The sequence below is a fragment of the Triplophysa rosa genome, linkage group LG12, assembly GCF_024868665.1.
Source record: "Triplophysa rosa linkage group LG12, Trosa_1v2, whole genome shotgun sequence".
NCBI lineage: Eukaryota > Metazoa > Chordata > Actinopteri > Cypriniformes > Nemacheilidae > Triplophysa > Triplophysa rosa.
This window is the reverse complement of record NC_079901.1, coordinates 24,406,285-24,427,220: the sequence shown is the minus strand read 5'-3', so window position 1 is coordinate 24,427,220 and position 20,936 is coordinate 24,406,285. Positions and strand designations below refer to the sequence as shown.

At 39.7% G+C, this 20,936-nt stretch overlaps 1 protein-coding gene across 2 annotated transcripts in view; it reads left to right on the top strand.

Moving 5' to 3' along the window:
• Nucleotides 1-20,936, top strand: part of pak1 (p21 protein (Cdc42/Rac)-activated kinase 1) — a 35,961-nt gene that overhangs the window by 11,294 nt on the left and 3,731 nt on the right. For both annotated transcript variants that reach the window (XM_057348013.1, XM_057348014.1), the window contains exons 2-12: nucleotides 9,821-10,037; nucleotides 11,509-11,603; nucleotides 13,111-13,258; nucleotides 13,709-13,746; nucleotides 14,277-14,390; nucleotides 15,832-16,042; nucleotides 17,903-17,966; nucleotides 18,068-18,116; nucleotides 19,159-19,271; nucleotides 19,743-19,860; nucleotides 20,641-20,740. In XM_057348013.1, coding sequence (XP_057203996.1) covers nucleotides 9,845-10,037; nucleotides 11,509-11,603; nucleotides 13,111-13,258; nucleotides 13,709-13,746; nucleotides 14,277-14,390; nucleotides 15,832-16,042; nucleotides 17,903-17,966; nucleotides 18,068-18,116; nucleotides 19,159-19,271; nucleotides 19,743-19,860; nucleotides 20,641-20,740 — 1,243 coding nt within the window. In that variant the 5' untranslated portion in view covers nucleotides 9,821-9,844. The remainder of the gene's footprint in view (nucleotides 1-9,820; nucleotides 10,038-11,508; nucleotides 11,604-13,110; nucleotides 13,259-13,708; nucleotides 13,747-14,276; nucleotides 14,391-15,831; nucleotides 16,043-17,902; nucleotides 17,967-18,067; nucleotides 18,117-19,158; nucleotides 19,272-19,742; nucleotides 19,861-20,640; nucleotides 20,741-20,936) is intronic.

The following is a 20,936-nucleotide window of genomic DNA, read 5'->3' as shown; positions in this document are numbered from 1 at the left end:
CCTTACAATGCGGTGTGTATTCATGTGTTTGGCCACGCCCCCTACATTATGAGGACATGCCGATGTCCTTGTAATTCAAAACATAAAATAAACGTGTGTGTGTGTGTTTAAGTGAGTGTTAGTTAATGTGAGTGTATTTTAGTATTAGTGTGCGTGCATGCGTGCATGTTTGTGTGTGTTTATGTTAAATTGAGTGTATGTTTGTGGGTATATGTTAATGTGTTTGTGTGTTAGTGTTACTATGTGAATGATGGTGTGTTTTTTTGTGTAGTGTGTCCACATTATAGAGATTTCCTGACATCAGCGATGTTGTGATTTATCTTATTGCTGTGCTGCTCACTTGCGTTTATATTGCGCCCAAACATTAAGTGATATTACACTCGATCGGCCGTCAGCACTGGAGCCAAAACTGCAGCTCTGCTGAGATTACTGTCCAGAGAGAGAGAGAGAGAGAGAGAGAGAGAGAGAGAGAGAGAGCCACAAATGCCACAAATATAAAACTATAAGAGATATATACATAAATCAATTCAATAAATGAATCAAAAACGTCACGGCTTTGGGTGAAATTGAACAAATGAAAATATTACTAGGAGAGGGATAGATGTGTGGATGTGTCACAGCCTGAGAGACAGCAGGTGAATGTATGTATTATACTGTATATAAAGTGTAAGTGTGTCGGTAAGTGTGTAAGAGTGTGTGCATGTCAACACTGTGGTAATGATCACAAATGTTTCAAAACTATTGTTCTGTTATTTAAGTTAAAATGTGTTTTTTTGCACTTTGGCAAATGTGAAATATTTACAGTCATGCCAATAAAGCAATTTGATTTGAATTGAATTGAATTGAGAGAGACGTCTGAGAGAGAGACGGAGAGACTTGACTTTTAAATCTCTTTATTTACAAAGAATAAAAAATAGTAAATTATTCAATAGAATGATAAAGGGAAAAACATATCTCAATATTTCAGAGTAACAACATCGGCAACGAAAGCCAGACTGTATATCATATGAAACTTATACATAAAATTGCAACTGACCATCGAAGTCAACTTCACATAAGCAAAGAGTCCAAATCATTTACACTTAGTCAGTTAATCATTTAGCAGACGCTTTTATCCAAAGCGACTCCAGAGAGTTCAGGGAGCAATAAAGCCATATGTATTACAGGAGCAATAATACAATAGGTGCTAATACAAAGTTACTAGTTTCAACAAAAGCCAGACCACTACCTGTTGAGAGAAAGAGAGAGGGTTAGTTTTCATTTGTCTTGTCAAGTATTCACAGAAGAGATGGGTTTTAAGTTGTTTTTTGAATGCTGTGAGAGATGTGGTTGACCGGACTGAGATAGGAACCATCATCAACCAGTTTGTAGTAAGAATACTCTATGCTGATTCTGAGATTTCATTAGTCCCCAAAAATTGAAAGAACACGTGTTTTTCTGTGTCTTTGGTGTGTTATAAGTTGCTCATACATGTATTAGACACGTAAAATTGCAAAAATGAAAGTGTGGGAACAAAAGAAACATTATATATAAAAGAGAATGCTCACCCAGACCTGCCTGAAACACCTCGTGTAACCACACCCCCACAAATCTACGTCAGTTGGTGGTCTGATTTGACTAAGACCACCCAAATGTATACTCAAGTAAGGTGGGCGTACCTGTCAGTACAACTGAAGAGGAACCTGATGTTCCAAATATGGTCAGAGGCGTTACATTTCCCTCACACGCTTGCAGTATTCCACCAATCACTACGCACTGGTGAACTGGCCAATCACAGCACACCTCGCTTTTCAGAGCCATGAGCTTTGTTAAAAATCTGCGTGTTTCAGAGAGGCGGAGCAAAGAGGAGATACAAACATGCACGGTGTGTGGAAAATACAGCGTTTATAAACCTTAAATCATGTATACACATTACATTACATCTAAAACAAACCATAATATTAATTTTAGCCGTGTCATATCACCCCTTTAATATCAATCAAACAGCAGTTGGTTTGTTTTGATTTAAGCCATAATAACTCAAAAAATACAGCTCACTAACACAATAAAAAAACATGATTTTGGAAAAACGGAGTCATTTCATTTTGGAACCAAACTCGTCATTTATTCGTATAGATGTAAAGGTGTGTGTAACAGTGCTTTTCTTTATAGAAATGCGTTGAGTTTAGGGCATGATATAAATGTGTAAATAACTGAACACAATTGAGGTCACGTCTCTGTTCTATTTTTAGTGTTTTTGCAAAGACGGTAATCTGAGAGGTCAACACGCAGATAAACCTGAACTACTGTACAAGATCAAAGAGATTACAGCTTTGTTCTGACACTTACAGGCCAGGTGAAGATTCTAATTAGTCTTAATACGAGCATCATTTACTGTCTCGTGTAAACATAACCAGACTTTTCAAATGTTTCAAACCTATAGACGTGGGTACGGTTGGATTGCTTCATGTCGTGTGTCTGTCCTGCCCAGCAGTAATGAGTCAGCGTGTATTGATCGGAGGTCCGGTATTCATCTTAAAGCACTCACTCAGCTCGCAGAAATGCAGGCGGCGCTCGAGTACAACCACAGGCCAAGAGCAGATCAATGACATGGACCACAGACGCTGTCTTTGCCATTCCTTACAGGCCTTTCCTGTAACTCAACGTCCAGAATGCTCCAAATATTTGCACATTGTTGAGTCTAGACAATCCCCCATCTTTAGTGTCCCAAAGAGACCCTCCCGCCCAGCCCACCACCGCTTAACACAAAAGAGCTGGACGCTATTGTCTCTCTCATCTCTCGGAGGACTCGGAGAGCCGCCGTATGTTCACTAAACTAACAGTTCAGCGGGGTCTCTGCGTTTATACAGCGACAAGTGTAGATCTAATGTTGAACATCACGCTGTGAGTTGTCTCATAGATTATGCCGGCGTGTTTGAGGACCGTGCCCCTCTTAGCGCTAAAGATACGGCCGCCTGGTTGCCAGGGATGATGGGATGTAAATTGAAGTTTTATGGCTCCCCTGAAGTGTGTACTTCCTGTTTGTTGTAATGATGCGATGAGCTTGATAGAAAAGAGCATATACATGCAGATGTTTGCGCGTGTGACTTATGGTCCGTTAAGATCACACAGTAAGTGTAACGGGAGAAGCCACAGACACCAGCAGACAGAGATCCAATACGGGGATGTATCTTGAATCAAACGAATACTGACAGGGATACAAACTTGGAACACAACATCAAGTCCACGTGTACGAGATCGGACAATGAACTGAATACAAAACTAGAGACCGGGTGATGAGGAGATTGCTGGCAGGTGTGTGATGACAGACTAGGGACAGGTGAGGGATGATGGGAGATGGAGTCCAATGGGAACTGCGGGAGGAACAGGCTGGGAACGGACAGAACTGTGACAGTAAGTGCTTTATTGGCAATGGCATTAAACTATGATGTCCAATATCAAATTTGGATTCTAAAGCAAAACATGTGAGAACCACTGTACTAGTGAGAGACCGTGATACAGGCATGACGGATGAAGTGTCTCTGACTCTTATGAGCGGGGCGGTCTCATTTTGCCACTGGCCAGGCTGGAAACACAAATGTTTTGGAAAGGTCGCTTGTTTTTATTTGTGTGAACACTCATTTTAATGGTGAGTTATTGATATTGCGTTTATTGACCTGTTCCCCCTTTTCGAGTTTTGTGTGATTTTACATTCAAATGCAAAGACAGATGTTTTTGCACAACTTGGCACTGCAGAACACCTCGTAATGCTCAATGACATCTCTATGAAGAGTTTATTTGCAAAAAACTCATTTTTTTATATGTTTTCGCAAATGAACTCTTCATATGTAGGCTAAAGCCCAAAGTATAGGACGGCCGTCCACATCCAACAGCGCATGCGCAAAAACACTTTTAATCGCCTGAGTCCACTGGTGACGTATACTGCGCATGTGTCCGCGATTGAGTATGCTCAAGAAGCTCTGCGGACGCGTTTGTGCACGAGACGGACACAGACGCAGAAAGTCAAGTATACCTGGCCCTTAAGTCAGGGGGCGGGGTTACAGAGGCAGTGACGGAGAGGAAGTCGTTAATCTTGTTCTGCAGAGACGGACTTCCGTCACACTATGATGTCACACCGAGTTCAAACAGCTTGATTTCAATAAAAGCTTTTTTTAGACTAACAAGTCAAGTTATGAGTTCAGAAATTCTTCATCGAAACATTAAATACAATATAATTGTTCATAGTAAGTTAATACATGGTGGTTACTGACGGTTGAGTTTGTGCTTGCTGTTTTAAAAATATTTACAATATACATGCATACACATTTATAGTCATTCTGAAATACTATTCTGGGACCACTGCAAATGTTTTTTCTTGTTTTTTCAGTCAATTAATAATATCTATAATGTATACCCCATACCTCTCATAAATTGGCAGGGTTTGCAGTAGCATCTGCTGTAGTTGTATTTTGGCCATGCAGCATGTCATGATGCAGTGCGTTTCCCCTGTTAGTCTGGACTTTTAGTTTGTATTGTAATTCTGGTTCCTGTTTTATGTTGTAGTCTTTTGTAGTTCTTTTGTTCATTGTTTCTCCCAGGTGTGTCTAGTTATCTTGTTTAGTTCTCCGTGTATGTAAACCCCAGTGCGAGTCGTTGAATGTTTGGCCTTGTTCCCGGTGTTTTTGCTCAGCGTTCTTTGGATTATTTTAGTTCCTTGTTTCTTTCTTCTTTTATTATTACTTTGTCTTTTTGTTAAATAAATCTTGCTGCACGTGGATCCGCTGCCTCGCCTGCCTTTTGTTACACAGCATCACGACTCCAGGGTTTGACCGCAAAACTCCCAAACACACACCACTCGTATAGAATATTAATGTTGAATAGTGTTGTTGATTTTCAGAAAGCGGTTTTATTTGATCATTTGTAAGAGTAAATGAAAATCAGCTGTCCACTGATGTTCTAAAAATGAAGGAAGAAACTTAATCATAGATTTTCTTTGAATATACAGTAACAAAAAACAACCAAAATGTACCATAGTATAAAACGACATAACTCAGACGAGCCGTGATGTGCTTCGTGACCCAACGACTCTATCTTGCCTTGATTGTTTAAATCAGTTATTACATTTTATGTGTTTGCTCGACCTTAGACGTGTGAATTTGGAAAGTCGTGTTTCTGTGTCTCATGGGAATAATTCAGCATAATGAGGAGCCAGCAGACTGTTTTTTAATATATGATAAATAATCCCCCCCATTATGAGCTCATTAGCATGTACATAAAGCTGCACCGCTTTACCCTGTCTGTACCACAACCCCCCCCCGCCGTGTTATGATCATCACACACACACGCTGCTCATCTCGACACCATCCCGTGTTTCTGCTCATGTGAGCTGAATGTGTCATTATTTTGCTTGCGGGGTCTTACATATACATGCGTGTTAAAGCTCCAGTTTAACCCCGAGAGTGTGCGTCCTCATGGGGAGACACGAGCTGCGTGTCCTGGGTCTGAATGTTCTTTTTTGTAGCTAGACCTCCAGGGAATGACAGCATATCAAAGTTTGAGGCCACATTGTGTTCTGCATGCGAGATTTTTTGGAATGCTATAAATATTTCATTGCATATCGAGCACATTAAAGCTTTGATTGAATCGGCTTTCTGTGAAAAGACACAAAAATCAGCAGAGGACTTTAAATGCTTAACGCTCTGTACATAATATTTCAACACAATCTCACAGGAATGAACTATTTTGGATAATTCGAATGAATTTGTACGATCTCATTTGTGTGTTTTTCGTTCTAACGATGGTTGGGTTTCATTGTTGTGTTTTTGTCTAATAACACATTTCCTTAATAACATGTATTGATCAACCGTGCACAACATAGTCAGAAATATTAATTAAGAAAGAAAAAGAATCCATTGTGATGTCATGTTCTCTGAAAGGTTGCCAGTCGGTAACCCGGAATATTTCCTTGTCCAGCGCTGACAAAGATTGTTAGTGGCTGATATGGATTTAGGTCTCAGTGGTCTTGTAATGAAACGCATCTGTCATGTTCTTTTGAGACTCTCGCTGCTGTCGGAGCGTTTGGAGATCAGATCGAGCGTGTGCTCGGAGGTTAACATGAGGTGCGTGTTCGAGATGTGTGTGCAGACACCAGAGAGAAGAGAGAGACGGTGTTTCATTATATGAGACGTCTTCACCGAAGAGAACTGAAGAATAAGTGTTGCAGGAGAGAGAGAGAGCGAGAGAGAGAGAGAGAGAGAGAGAGAGAGAGAGATAACACAAAGACTGGTCTCGTCCAAAGATTATTCACAAACTGTCTGATGCTGAAGGTCTCACTTACATCTTGGATTTACACATGGATGTTTTTCAGTAGTTCGTATAAATAATCATGTTTATAAGGAATGCTTTTCTGTCAAAACGACTTTCGTGATTTGCCAAATGTACAACTTGAGGTTTGTGACCTTGAATGTTTGAAAAAGGCACTTAGTAGCAAGTGAGCGAGAATCCAACGTTCAATGCTTTTGTGACGAGCTTTTACTATAGACGTAAAGATTTAATATAAAGGTAATTTTTTTTATAAATTTGAATATATAAATGTATCATATTTAGTTTATACCATGGTCTGGTTAAATACTGGATTCTGATTGGCTGGAATGTGTGCATGCGCTTATACCATGGTCTGTTTGAATACTCGATTCTGATTGGCTGGAAGGAGTGCATTAAAACCCTTGAATGCACGGGTAGTTCCAGTCAGTTTGATCAACATTTGAAATAAACTGACAAAAAAACCTGTCTGATCAAAAACTGCACTGCACGCATCCAGTGTGTACAAATGTAAAATTATAATGGGTTCTGATGCGTTCTATTGTGTTGTCGCATCGCGCCGCGTCCGGTGTAGACACAGTGTAAACATCAATAACAGCTTTAACTTGGCAAATGACCATGGTATAAGAGGGATAATCCACGGTTATATTAATGCACGTCGCAGAGGCAATCATCCTTTAATGCACGGCTAGCCGTGGATTATCCCTTCCATTAACAAGACCAAAATTATAAATAGGTAAGATTTTAACCCTCTGCAAATGTGTAAAGATTTCTTTTGATCTCATTTGTGTGTGCGTGTGTGTGTGCGTGTGTGTGCGTGTGTGTGTGTGTGCGCGTGTGTGTGTGTGTGTGTGTGTGTGTGTGTGTGTGTGTGCGCGCAGCAAATCTCGCATGTCAGTTGAGTATAATTTTCATCGGATGAAACCGCACGTGTGCCAGTTCTGTCTCTGCATGTCTCTACTGAGATGGTTTTTCACACGGCTTCAGGTAAAAACAACTGTCGGCTAACTCGCACAAATGTCATAACGTTGCTGTTTTATTAGCAGTAATGAGAAAAACCCTGCACATGCAAGTTTTTCTTGAAGCATCAGAATTGAATTAAAACATTTGTGCGGCAAGCTTTTTCCTCATCCTTTCAAACACACGGACACACAAACTCCTTTGAGGAACGGAATTGGTCAATTCCGACATTTACACCGGTGGGACTTTTAATAAATGTGCGTGTGAGAGAAAGAGAGATTCATAGCTTGATGAATGATGTGTCTTTGTTTAAAAGCCCTGTCACATCTATAATCTGCAGCCCTATATCCGTCTGTCGTGTCTGATTTGTAAGATTAACTGTTTGCTAGTTATGTATGACATGACTTCTGTGTGTGTCTTTCAGTAACGAAAGCATAAATATAAAACTGCTTTGAAAAAAAGATATAACCAACACACTTTACAAGTCCAGAGGCTCCCGTGGAGAAACCAGCAGTGAGACAGCTTTTATATCTGTGTTGTGTAAAGGAAGAAGTGCAGAAAGAGAACACGGGTCAGTCAGAGAGACAGAAGACATGAGATAGTCGTGAGAGAGTTTGACTAAAGTCTCAAGGCAGTTTGTGGAACGGAATTTGAAAGCTTTTGATTCGTGTTCATGGACACGAATTTCCCCCTTTTTTCGTGTCACTTTTAATACACAGACCGTGTGTGTATGTACATTTATATATTTATACCCTGATATCAAAAGAAGTCGTACATATTTTAGAAGGTGGCTAACCAACACCTTACCTCACCACAAAACCCTAAAATCACAGCTAATTTAGCTAAAAACGCGAGTTTCACGAGGTGGCAAAGCAACGATAAATGGCTGCCCTAACCCCGCCCCTAAACCAAACGGCACGGCAAAGTTAAATCATTACGAAACATACGAATGAGATCGTAGCAAATAGGAATTCACACAAATTAGCCACCTTGTAAAATAGATATGTATTCATACTTATGAGAGACACCGCAAATTAAAATACGTTAGACTGAAAGTCGTGCTGGGTGACACGAAAAAGGGGGAAATTTGTGTCACGAGCACGAATGAATAGATTACAGTTCAAGACACTGTGTTGCGTATCGTCCTGTAGATGGAAATACTCCCGTCCTGGTCCACAAACTGAGTCAGCGACAGGTTTCTGACAAAACTAGACGTGACCACAGATGACATGCCATACGTCTTGTGTCTCGCCTACACGTCACAGCCCTGGTGGGATTGTGTAATTTAAGTCGGAAAAACATAACGACTGCGTCCACACAAGGTTTATTACAGGGTTGCTTGGATCTCTGTGGTTTTCAGGTTTTAGAAACGCGCTCTTGTTCTGAAATCTTTGATAATGAAGAATGAATGAAACTCTTTGTGTGCTCCAATAAGAAGCAGCTGAAATGTGTTAGATGTGTGTGTGTGTGTCTTTAGACATTGCTATATAGTGAACTTTTACACCTCTGCTCTGAATTTAGAGTTTACCTAAGGCACACGCGCGCGCGTGTGTGTGTGTGAGATAAAAGAGACCAGACTGATGACAGGTTTCTGCTAAAAGCAACAGCAGTGTCTGAAATGTGAGGCCACACGGGCCTTGTGTGCTTTTCATGTGTGTGTGTGTGTGTGTGTGTGTGTGTGACTGTAAACGGCAGGCCTGTCTGTCTGAAACACTCTTTCACCAGCTGTGTGTGTGTGCGTGTCTAACAATGTGTTTGTTTGTCTTGCTGTCTTGTGTTGTGTGTTTGCTCCAGCTGAAGTGTGTTTGCGTGTATTACCATTTCCTCTTTGTATTGTGTGTGTGTGTGTCTTAGATATTCAGGTATAATCACCATTGAAGAGAGGTCAGACACAGATCAAACCCATAGTGCTTCCTGCTCACCTGTGACATCACCGCAGGGGGGCGGAGCCTCTTAAAAACAGTAACACACACACTCGGAGAGAGAGAGAGAGGGAGAGAGAGAGAGTGTGTTGTCAGGATCAGGAGTTAATACTGCTGCTGGAACTGTGTGTCAGTATGCCGAGCAGAGTTTGGTAAGGAAAGGGATTATTTTGGGGATTGTTTCTTGTTGATCTAAAGGAGCCAAGTGAGAAAAGAGCCGAAACCTTTTTTTTGTCTAATATGGATATGTTTTTGAACATTTCTCTGTGTATCAGTTTCAAGCGGACAATGTTTGTTTTCAGATACACATTCAAAGTGTGCAATTGTGAGAGCATTTAACATTTTCAACATTGGACGATAGCGAGTAATTTGTTTGGTTGAATCTATTTCAAAGATTTTGCTTGTTCAGACTGGGATGTGTTGTGACGGACGCTTGTATTTGTTCACCGTGCTTCATGATTGGATTGTGTGTGCACATACACGCATACAGTAGAATCCAGTATTGCATAATCCTGCTATATCGAGGAGGTCACAGGGATTTTTTTCTTTAAGAAAAGATTGCTCGCAAACCTCACGTGTTAATTGACCTCAGTCCCGCCTCTTTTCACCGACACCCCCTCTGATTTGCTGTGTTACAGACTTAGCCACGCCCACAGCTGAAGATGTCAGACAATGGGGAAGTAGAAGACAAGCCGCCGGCTCCGCCCATGAGGAACACCAGCACCATGATTGGCTCGTCCAGTAAAGATTCAGGCCCGCTCAATCACGGCTCCAAACCGCTGCCGCCCAACCCGGAGGACAAGAGGAGAAAAGAAGGTTTCATTCGATCCATACTCACCGGAGGAGGAGACAAGAGTGAGTAACAGCCAATAATAAATACCGGATTGTCATTGCATGCGTGTTTTAAATATTACATTGGCAAGCATCGATACTCTCATAGGTCAGTGCTAATAGGCATCAGTTTAAGACATCAAATTCTCACCGCGTCTCATTTTGTAAGATGTCTCTCTAAACACCTGTGCTTCCCATCGCGTCTGCGCTCGCCCCTCGACACATGCTTGTCTGTTTTTGTTCATTACTCGCCTGTTAGAAAAGAGATATAAGTCAGAAATGATCGGTCAGGTGCTGACGAGAGAGAGAGAGAGAGAGAGATAAAGACATTTAACTGTGATCCATCATCTCAAATGAAATGTTCATGAGGAGTTTTTCCTGGGCGTCTTTTTTATCCATCACATAAACTTGTGATGTTATGGGTGAGAAATGGGAAACAGAAATGCCAAAAGTTATTTGAACTTGGTGAATGTGATAATTTCATGTTAGTGGTTGCAACAGTGTAACTATTTTTATTGTTGGTATTGGGAAAATCAAATGTTATTAAGAATATTAAAATAAAATAGGCATAATATATAGATTCCACACATACAGCCAAAGTGATCTGAAAAAATGTATCGTTTTACACACAGGCTTAATTCAGACTTTAAAAGAAGGAACACAAATGAAAGGAAACTCATTTTTTCAGCTGTTTACGTTAAATCAGGGGTTTTCAAACTTGTTTCTCAGCTAAACCCCTTTGAACTTAATTATTTACTTTAAGTACCCCCTGAGATGATGAGTAAACATTTCAATCATTTAATAGCACATTTGCATGTTTTACTTCAAAAACATCAGTATTATTTTACATAACTGTTCATATTATTAACCCTGTAACATTTCTTTGCAATTTAACTTAAAGTAATGGAAACAACTTGTATATACGCTGGTAGACAAACGGTATACCAACTAATGAACCACCGGGGGGTTCGCAATCCCCAGTTTGGGAAACCCTGCCTTAAAGGTCCACAGTAGTGTGTAATTTTTTGGAGGATCTATTGACCGAAATGCAATATAATATACATAACTATGTGTTCAGAGGTGTATGAAGACCTTACATAATGAAGCGTTATGTTTTTATAGAATGAGAATGAGCTATTGCTATCTACATACACCGCAATTCACCATGTTGTTTCTACAGTGGCCCTAAACGGACAAACTGCTCGACAGAACACGTTTCCTAAATACGTTATCTCCTTCGGCAAAGAATTGAAAAGCATGACGACATCTTAGTTTTGTGTCAGCCGCCATAATGCTTCGAAAGGGAGGGGGGAGATGTGGAGTGAGCTGTTGGTTGCAATTCACCACCTCACCACTAGATGCCACAAAATCTCCACATTGCTCCTTTAAATCTTTTCAATTATTTCGTTTTGTCTCCTGGATTAAATATCTTGTAACCATGCTCTCTATACTTCCTGTTTCCTTGCACATGTCTCCGCCTCCTGCCCTCATTCAGCCAATAAAAAGAAGGAACGTCCAGAGATTTCTCTGCCCTCAGACTTTGAGCACACCATCCACGTTGGATTTGATGCTGTCACGGGTGAATTCACAGTGAGTGCGGTTACATTGCAGAATACATTTTCATTTCTATTACATGTACAGTGAATATATTTCGATATCGTTATATTATCCATCACGTTTCATAGATCTGCATAAATTGAGTTCCACTGTAATCCTGTAATTTTTTACCCAACCACTGGAGACAAAATATACTCACTTTTACTGTATGGAACGTTTAATATGGTATCTCTGAGGCTTAATTACTATGAAAGACCAAATCTTGTCAAATGTAAATATTTGTAGTATATCTGCACTGTTTGCATTGTCAGTGCTGTCAATGTTTTTATATTTTAAAGGAGCCATTCTTTTTCTGTTTTTGAAGCTTTGATTATGTTTTTTGGGTGTTTAACAATGGATGTTCATGTTTATAATAAAAAAAAAAACGCTTTATATTTCACATATTTCAATTCTATTGTTCACCGCTGTCCCTCATCTCACAAAACGACTGGATTTCTTCCGGTATATATAAAGTCCCTCCTTCCGAAACGCTCTGATTGGTAAAGCTGACCAGGTCTGTCGTGATTGGTTCCCCGCTCAGAGCGTGTGTGTGAAGATGTCCCACCCATACCATATCAGCGAGCTTACGCTTCTCAGGCTGTTGTGATTGGTCGGTGCCCCTCTCAGTGCACGTGTATTCATAAACTTTTAGCAATAAACAGTAACAATGGCGTCAACTTCACTTCATCAGTTAAACACATGCGGATCGATCGAAGTGTAACGGAGGTCTGCTAGTGCATGTGCAAACGTCAGTCCTCGTTAGAGATCGCAAATGTTTTTCCTACTATGGCGAGGGAAATGACACCGGACCGAATGGCGTCAGACCGGTTATAAGAATTAACACTAATAACAGAAGCGTTAGTTTTGCCTTTTTATATCGGAACCGAGTTGAATAATAAAACAAGCAGATTGACCAGGAGACATTTGCAAGCAGGACTTCAAAGGACGTTTGATAGAAGTGTTTTAGAGGTATGCGCACACACACACAATATCAGTGTGTTACACAGAACAGCTTTCACAGCCGATGTTAAAGTCACGGAAGCTGTTATTTCACCGTTGGTTCTCTTAGAATGTGTGTCGCTGAACTCTTATGACCAGCTGAAGGACTGTGATGAAAGTGAAAGTAGTTTAGCGCGCAGCTCAGTCAAATGATTACGATCTCTGATAACCAAACACTACTCCAGCGGCTCTTCCTCTTCTCTAAGGAAGGCCTCGCCCCTTTTTAGGCCTATTCCTTTGGGCGGAGGTTATTAAAAGCACTCGGAATAATGACATCATGTACCCGGGAAGTAGAGGGCTGTAGTCCGATCCAGCCGTTCTCTGTAGTCCTTGAAAAGCGAATTCTGTTAAAGACAATATCTGGCTTGGCACTGAAATTTGAGATTAATCATTTTGCAGGTATTGTTTATGCTCTAACAGCAACATTACACACTAACTAAAGGTTGAAAAATGGGATCGCGGGGAATGGGACCTTTAATCAGTTTGTGTGTGTTTTATGTAGGGAATGCCAGAACAGTGGGCACGCTTACTCCAGACGTCCAACATCACCAAACTAGAACAGAAGAAGAATCCTCAGGCCGTTCTCGATGTCCTTAAATTCTATGACTCTAAAGAAACAGCCAACAGCCAGAAATACATGAGCTTTACAGGTCTGACTGTTTGAAACAGTGTTTGTTTTTTATTTTTAATTCAGTGTTTTCCTTTAGCTGTCACTATAGTAAACTGTAGTATAGTACTATACTTTGCTATATAATATTATAGTATATTGTACTGTGGGTATTACGACGCTTTGTTATACACTTTGTAATATTCTGTAGTATTAACTACAGTGAATTGATAAACGGTTGTAAACGCTGTAGTATTCCTTAATATTTACTATAGTAAACTGTAGTAAATAATAATATACTGTAGTGTATTATAGGTATTACTTCCCTTTGTATACTACTGTATTCTAAATTGATCAATTGTATTAAGTACTTCAATATAGTGGTTAATTGTAGTATACTGCATATATTGTGTTAACTTGATAAACTGTGTAAAGAGTGTAGTATACTTTAAAATGAATTTCTTTCATTGCTCATATTTCTCTTTATTTTCAGATAAAAGTGCGGATAACTTCAGCTCTTCAAATGCAGGGGTGAGTGAAACTGGTCTGTATTTCAGCTCTTGAAACCACATAACAGATTGACAGAGGACAGGACGAGGGGGGGTGAAATATAAAAGAGGGGAGGAATTTGGAGTGTGGGGGGTAAACACAGGAGGGTCGCAAGAGAACAGAAAGGTAACAGAGCTGCCCACGGAACAGAAGGACAATATTAATGCCAAACACTTCAGGCAATGCCAACGGGTTCATCTCTCTCTCTCTCTCTCTCTCTCTCTCTGTGATGTGAATCAGCATCTTTTTGCCTCCAGTTCTCCAGCTGAGATGTACAGAATCTGTAGCTCAGTGTGAGACCGTTTTAAAGCTTGAAACAAGATGGCGACGGAAGTTTCAGCTGATGGTCAGGTTCTGGTCAGCTGGTTGAGGTCATTGGGGGTTGTCAGACTCAGTTGTTGCAGATGTAGAGTGTTGTAGTTGGCATGTTAGCGTTGGGTTTGTTTTGCACACGTGTTGTGATGTCACTGGCTCAGCCTCATGTCCTGCTCGGCTTGTTTCATCCTCCGCAGAACTCCAAGACTGTTTCTGAGACCCCTGCGGTGGCGACCGTCTCTGAGGATGAGGATGAAGATGAAGCCACGCCTCCACCCATGATCGCTCCTCGCCCCGAGCACACCAAATCTGTGAGTGGACGTTTACAAGAAAAACGCAAAATCTCCTTCTTGCATATTTTTCTGTTTGTCTTATTTTTTTACTCATCTCTCAATTTTATTTGAAATGTGTAGTGCATTTTTATTGGACACGGGTAATGCCAAAGCTTTTGTGTGCAGTTGCCAATAACGAATAGTTTAGGGCTGTCAAATAATTAATCGAGATTGATCGCATTTAGAATAAAAGTTTGTGTTTACATAACATATGTCCTTGTACTGTGCATGTTCATTTTGTATTTATAAACACATACATATATAGGAAATATTTACCAATCATTTAAATGATATAAAAATGTTTATTAATTTTTATATTTTATGTTTTTCTAAAATATATGCATGTATGTGTATGTTTTTATAAATAAAAAATTAATATACACAGTACACAGACAAATATTATGTAAACGCAAACTTATTCTGGATGAGAATAATGGCGACTGATCATTAGACATTGCTAGAATAAATGAAGATCATTTAAAAGTACATTATATTAAAGTCAACATCAAAGGACAATTGCAAACAGTTAGCATGAAAGAAATCTTTAGGAACTTTGTTTTATTTTAATATTATATACATATAAATAGAATTGATGCTGATGGTACCATGTTGCCATGGTGACTCAACATCTCACTGCACACTATTTGGGGTTCTGTTTATTGTCTTTTTAATGAAGTGCAGGATACTTAAGACAGAACACAGATCTGTCTCCCTCTGAACATATAACAGAAATGTTTCTGAGTGTGAGTGGAGAGTTATGTTCACTGGAGTCAGTTTAGACTAGGCATCGCTGGAATGTGTTTTATTGTCTGTGTGGTACCAGTGGGCCTGATCTTTCCCAGAATGCATTATTAATCATCCGTAGCAACATCTGACTCCATGTGGTCTGATACGGTCATTGTAGATCTGGGCGGTTGATGACTTGAGCTGTTAACTCCGTGGTTGTGTGTTTATTTCTAGTCTCACAGAGCCAAACTTTCAAATACAGTCCATTTTACAACTCACTTTAGCCAAATACCACAGGAAAAGACTGTCCAGCACTCACCGCTGTCTGCTTTTTTACATACTTTTTACTGGATGAAATCACTGACACCGCAATAATAGACCAAAGGAATTGATGGAAAATATGCGTTGGCTCTGTGGTCCGAATTTCTGGTCATCCAAAAGTAATAAGTACCAGAATATTTCTCTCGAAATATTGAAACGCTGGCAGGGACAGAAACTGCACGAAGCCTCCGAATCAGATTTGTGTTTATAATCTTTAAACAGCTTTTAGACGTTTGTACAATACACCTCAAGGCGTTCATTGTGTCGTGTGTGAGGCGTGTGGGTGTGCAGTCTTCTCTTGTGTTGTTTTATGTTGTCTATGTTGTCGTGTTCTCCCCGTCCGCTGCTAATACCACACATCTCCACCCCACAGATCTACACGCGCTCTGTCATTGAACCTCTTCCTCCTCCTCTGTCCGCCGAAGATGCTCCCACTTCACCCGTCACCAGCGCGGTCGCAGACGGTGGAAGCCCCACCCCGACGCCCTCCACCACCGCCACCCCCCCTGCTCCCTCCACCCCACAAAACACAGATAAGACACGCAAGAAAAAGATGTCTGACGAGGAAATACTGGAAAAACTGCGTAAGTGCCGACCTCCCAAACGCTTGAAGGTCAAATGTGTTAACCAAACAACTCCTTAAAGGAACAGTTCACCTTCAGAATGAAAAATCTGTCATCATTTACCCGCCCTGTTGTCATTTTAAACCTGTGTGATTTTCATTCTTCTGCGAAACACAAAAGAAGATATTTTGAAAAATGGTGGTAACCGAAAACCGTCGCACCCCATTGACTTGGACGGACACAAAACCAATGCAAGTCAATGGGGACCGACTGTTTTCTGTTATCAACGTTTTTCAAAATATCTTCTTTTGTGTTCTGCGGAAGAATGAAAATCACAAAAATAAAAAATTAAGAAAGAAAGTCATTCAGGTTTAAAATGACGAGGGGGGGTAAATAATGACAGGATTTTCAATTTGACGGTTAACCATTCTTTTAACGAAAATGGCAGATGATAATAAATTGATTTAGTATAAATGTAATATTCAGCGTTCTGGATACTTTTTGTGATCAAATAGTTTACGTTGATCTCCTTGTTCTCACATTTACACTTTTGTCCGAAGCAGAATATTCAAGCTAGACATGTTTTTACTCTGGGCATCGAACCCATGACATTTACCCAATGCTTTACCAACACACACGATATAAATAATATCCAAAAAAATCCCTGATTTATATTTAGATCTACTTCTAGGATTCATATTTTGCAAGAAGAATCTGCTGACTGTATGTTATCATTTATTACATAAAACATTTTATATTTCTGGTCTTTAATATAATGCTTTTTACTTTCATTTAAAGTATTCCCTTATGAAAAATACTGTAGTCTAGTGTTAGTGTTTACTAAAGTAAACTAGTTAATTGTAGAGCGGTTTAGTATAATGTATATTTTACCATAGTATAAGGTTGAAAACACTATAGTATCTAGGAACAAGTACTAAAGAATACTACAGTATTTGTTCATGTGTGTTATTTAAAAATGTTACTATTGTTTTATTTGATGTGTGCTAGTGTCTAGTGTGTAGTTGTTGATGAAATGATCCCCAGTCATTTTGTTTATGGCCAGACACTAGCGATGCATGGCTTTCTAAGAAACTGTATTTTATCAAAAACCTCATGCTACAGACGTGTTAAGATCGCCCTCTAATGGTAAGACCAGAACACCGCTTCAAGCCATCCAGTGTGTCTTTCCTGACCCCTCTCTGTCCATTCAGGGCACGTCTTAAAAGGACAGATCACCCCAAAATAAAAGCACTTTCATTATTTATTCACCCTGATGTGATTTAAAACCTGAATGGGACTCTTTCTTCAGTGAAACGCAAAATAAGATATTTTGAGAAATGTCATAGAAGTCAATGAGGTCGAATGTTGTTTGGTTATCAAGGTTCTTTAAAAGGTTTCAAATGACAGGGGGTGAGTAAACAAATAAGGAAAATTTCATCTTGGGGTGAACGATCTCTTTAAGAGCTTCAGATCTGTCATCCTCCACTCATCAATGGTTACCTGGTTACCACATCTAACTCCTTATATGGTCTGAATTTAAGACTCAGAGATGTCCGATCAGCCCTCGGCGTGATTCTCTGTCGTCTCTGGCTGTAAATCTGTCTTTTTAAAGGCCTTTTGTTCCCCGCTGTTTTTTCCTCTCTTCTTGGTCAACTTGACTGGAAGTGATCGGTTTTACCGCAGGAACCTGAAGTCTGATCTCAGTCGACTCTTTGAGTAACTGAGATGACCATGTGGTCTCAAAGCTGAGCGTCCTTCATACTGTATATGTGATCGATCGATCGATCACATAGAAACATTTGATTTATAACTGTTTATTTCTCAACGGTGTTTTTATATAGCTTTTACATTTTACACTAAGAGTGTTGTGTGTCTCTACAGGTAGTATAGTCAGTGTGGGTGACCCAAAGAAGAAATACACACGATTTGAGAAGATTGGCCAAGGGTGAGTATCATTTTTGACATATCTTGTCACATTTCTTGTCATTCATGTCTGAGGATCTCCAAATGTTTATTCGTATGGTATCTTTTCATTTTTCTTATCAGAGCGTCTGGTACAGTATACACAGCCATAGACATCGCCACAGGACAAGAGGTGAGAATACTAAAACACCTGTGTCTCTCGGGATAGCATACATACGTCACAGTTTGATGAATTCTTGTCTGAAGACATTATATCTCTATTGCTCATAGTTAGGGTTGATCATTTGTTTAAATCCACAGCCCTACCCAAAAACACTGTTGTGTACTTGATAAATAATAAAGCATACTGCACTATTCACTACAGTTGACCAATTCACTGTAGTTAATACTAAAAACATTATACTAGAGTTTTCTATAGTAAATATCAAAGAACGCAAAGTTTACTACAGTGTTTACTACAGTATTTACTTATAGTAAATACCAAAGGGCAAAAGTTTACTACAGTATTTACTACTGTTTACCAATTTACTGTAGTTAATACTAAAAACATTATACTAGAGTTTTCTATAGTATACTAAAGGACACAAAAGTTGACTACAGTATTTACTAATGGTAAATAACAAGGGACGCAAAAGTTAACTACAGTTCATATAGGTAATACTTGAGAATAATGCAGCGTGTATTATCAAAATATAGTATTTACTATAATAAACTAAAGTATACATTACAGCATACTACATCATAGTACAGTACAATTTACAGCAGTGTGCAATAGTACATACAAAAGTATACTTATATATTTTAACAAAGTGTAGCGGTTAGTGTTCTATACTGCAGAGCACTACAGTGTACTAGGGTTTCCTATGGTAAATACTAAAGTATTTGAATGATGTTGCAGCAGTGTTGACTCTCTCAGCAGTTGGAGTTGGAGGTATGGACAGATATTTCAGCTCTTACGGTTAATAGAGATCATTATTAACGATTCTGAGACGATGCCTTGGGCATTCTCGCCGGTCGATAACAATGAATCAGGGGATGCCGGGAGGGCTTACTACATTTTAAATTGATTTTCTGAGAACGTTCCTCCTCAGCGTAATCTTACCTACACGCACAGACCGATGGTCTCAAAGCAAACTCGCTCAGATTGATGGAAAGACGGATTAAAAGAAGACTAAAGGACCAAGAGCTTCAGTAACGTATGTCGTCTCTCTCAGGTGGCCATCAAACAGATGAACCTTCAGCAACAGCCCAAGAAAGAGCTGATCATCAATGAGATTTTGGTCATGAGGGAAAACAAGAACCCTAATATCGTGAATTACCTGGACAGGTGAGGTCTTACGTGTTGTCATGGTAACATTACCGGAGAGGTGATGTATAGCAATTTTAAGTCCGAGCCTAGAAATAAGAGCACTCATTGGGCTCAGAATGAAATCAATGTAGTTCAATTAGCAGACGGGTCATTCGGCGTAATGTAGAAATCACTAACTCACTAACTAATGCATTTAAACTGCACTGTGTTCAATATCTGACATCAGCGTTACTCCGGATTGAACCAGCAACCTTTGTGTTAAGAGCACAAATACTTCATAATTAAGCGACTGCCATCATCATGGCCTAACGCTGACTCAAAGCTCTGAGTAGTGTGTGTGTGTGTGTGTGTGTGTGTGTGTCTGTTTCCATGGTAACTGGGATGTTTGCACTAATAAAACCTCCGGTTGTCACCTCCCGTTGTCACGGTGATGCTGCAGCATCACTCAGCAATGCTGCGTGTGTTGATGGTGCTTTTTGGTTTCCATAGTTACCTGGTGGGGGATGAGCTCTGGGTGGTGATGGAGTATCTGGCCGGAGGTTCCCTGACTGATGTGGTCACGGAGACGTGTATGGATGAAGCACAGATAGCGGCCGTCTGCCGGGAAGTGAGTGTGGAACGATTGTGTCACGTAAAACAGTGAGCTGCGCTGTTGTTTGAAGCTAGCATCTTAACTGCAATGAAACGGATTTGAGAAGTGAATCACATTTTGTGCTCGATAATGGATTTACTCACCCTCACGCTTGTCCAAGATGGTTTATCCTTACATCTGCTGAACACTAATGCATGTGCTCACTTTATGTCCATAAATACACTATTTACTGCATTAATTTATTAAGTAAAATCAAGATGGCTTTAATTCATTTGAACTTTCCATGAAATAACATTTAAAACATTGAGTGTTTTTACATTGTCAATTCATTCAAGTAAGCATTTTCTACTTTTTTAATTGGTAAGTTACAGCAACTCACCACTGGACAAAAGCTAAATGAGTTGAAATGACTTGTAAGGCCAATTGGATTGTATATAAAAATGTAAGGCATTCAAAAAGATCCAAAAAACAAGCACACACATCCATCATAATCAAGTAATCCAGTAATTATTTTTGATCTTATTTTGCATGAAAATGAAAACCCAAACAAACCCATAAGAGCACTAAATTAAAAATGGTGCATCAGTGTATCTAGTCACAAGACCTATATATGGAAGTTTGTATTTTTAAAAAATCATTTGTGTCCATCTGGAGAAAGTAAAGCAAATAGATTTGGGATGAGACATGAGGCAGAGTAAACGCTAAGCTATCGTGCAAGATCCAGAATGCACACAAATATTGATATTATGTATTATTTTTCTCTTTATCTAAACGTTGCTCGTCTTCTTCATACAGTGTCTACAAGCCCTGGAGTTTCTGCACTCAAATCAGGTCATCCACCGAGACATCAAGAGTGACAACATTCTCCTGGGCATGGACGGCTCTGTCAAACTCAGTGCGTCTTCATCTTCTGATATACAACATTATTCCTTTAAACTCTCAGGCTTGTAAACGTTCATGTCCAGAAACATCTCTTTGTCATAAATGCTTCCGCGGTTGGCTTAAATGAGGATGCATGCATGCAGAAAACAAGCCTATTTGGAGCTTTTGTGAGTTCGACATTCTGTGTGAACTAGGAATTGACCTGAATT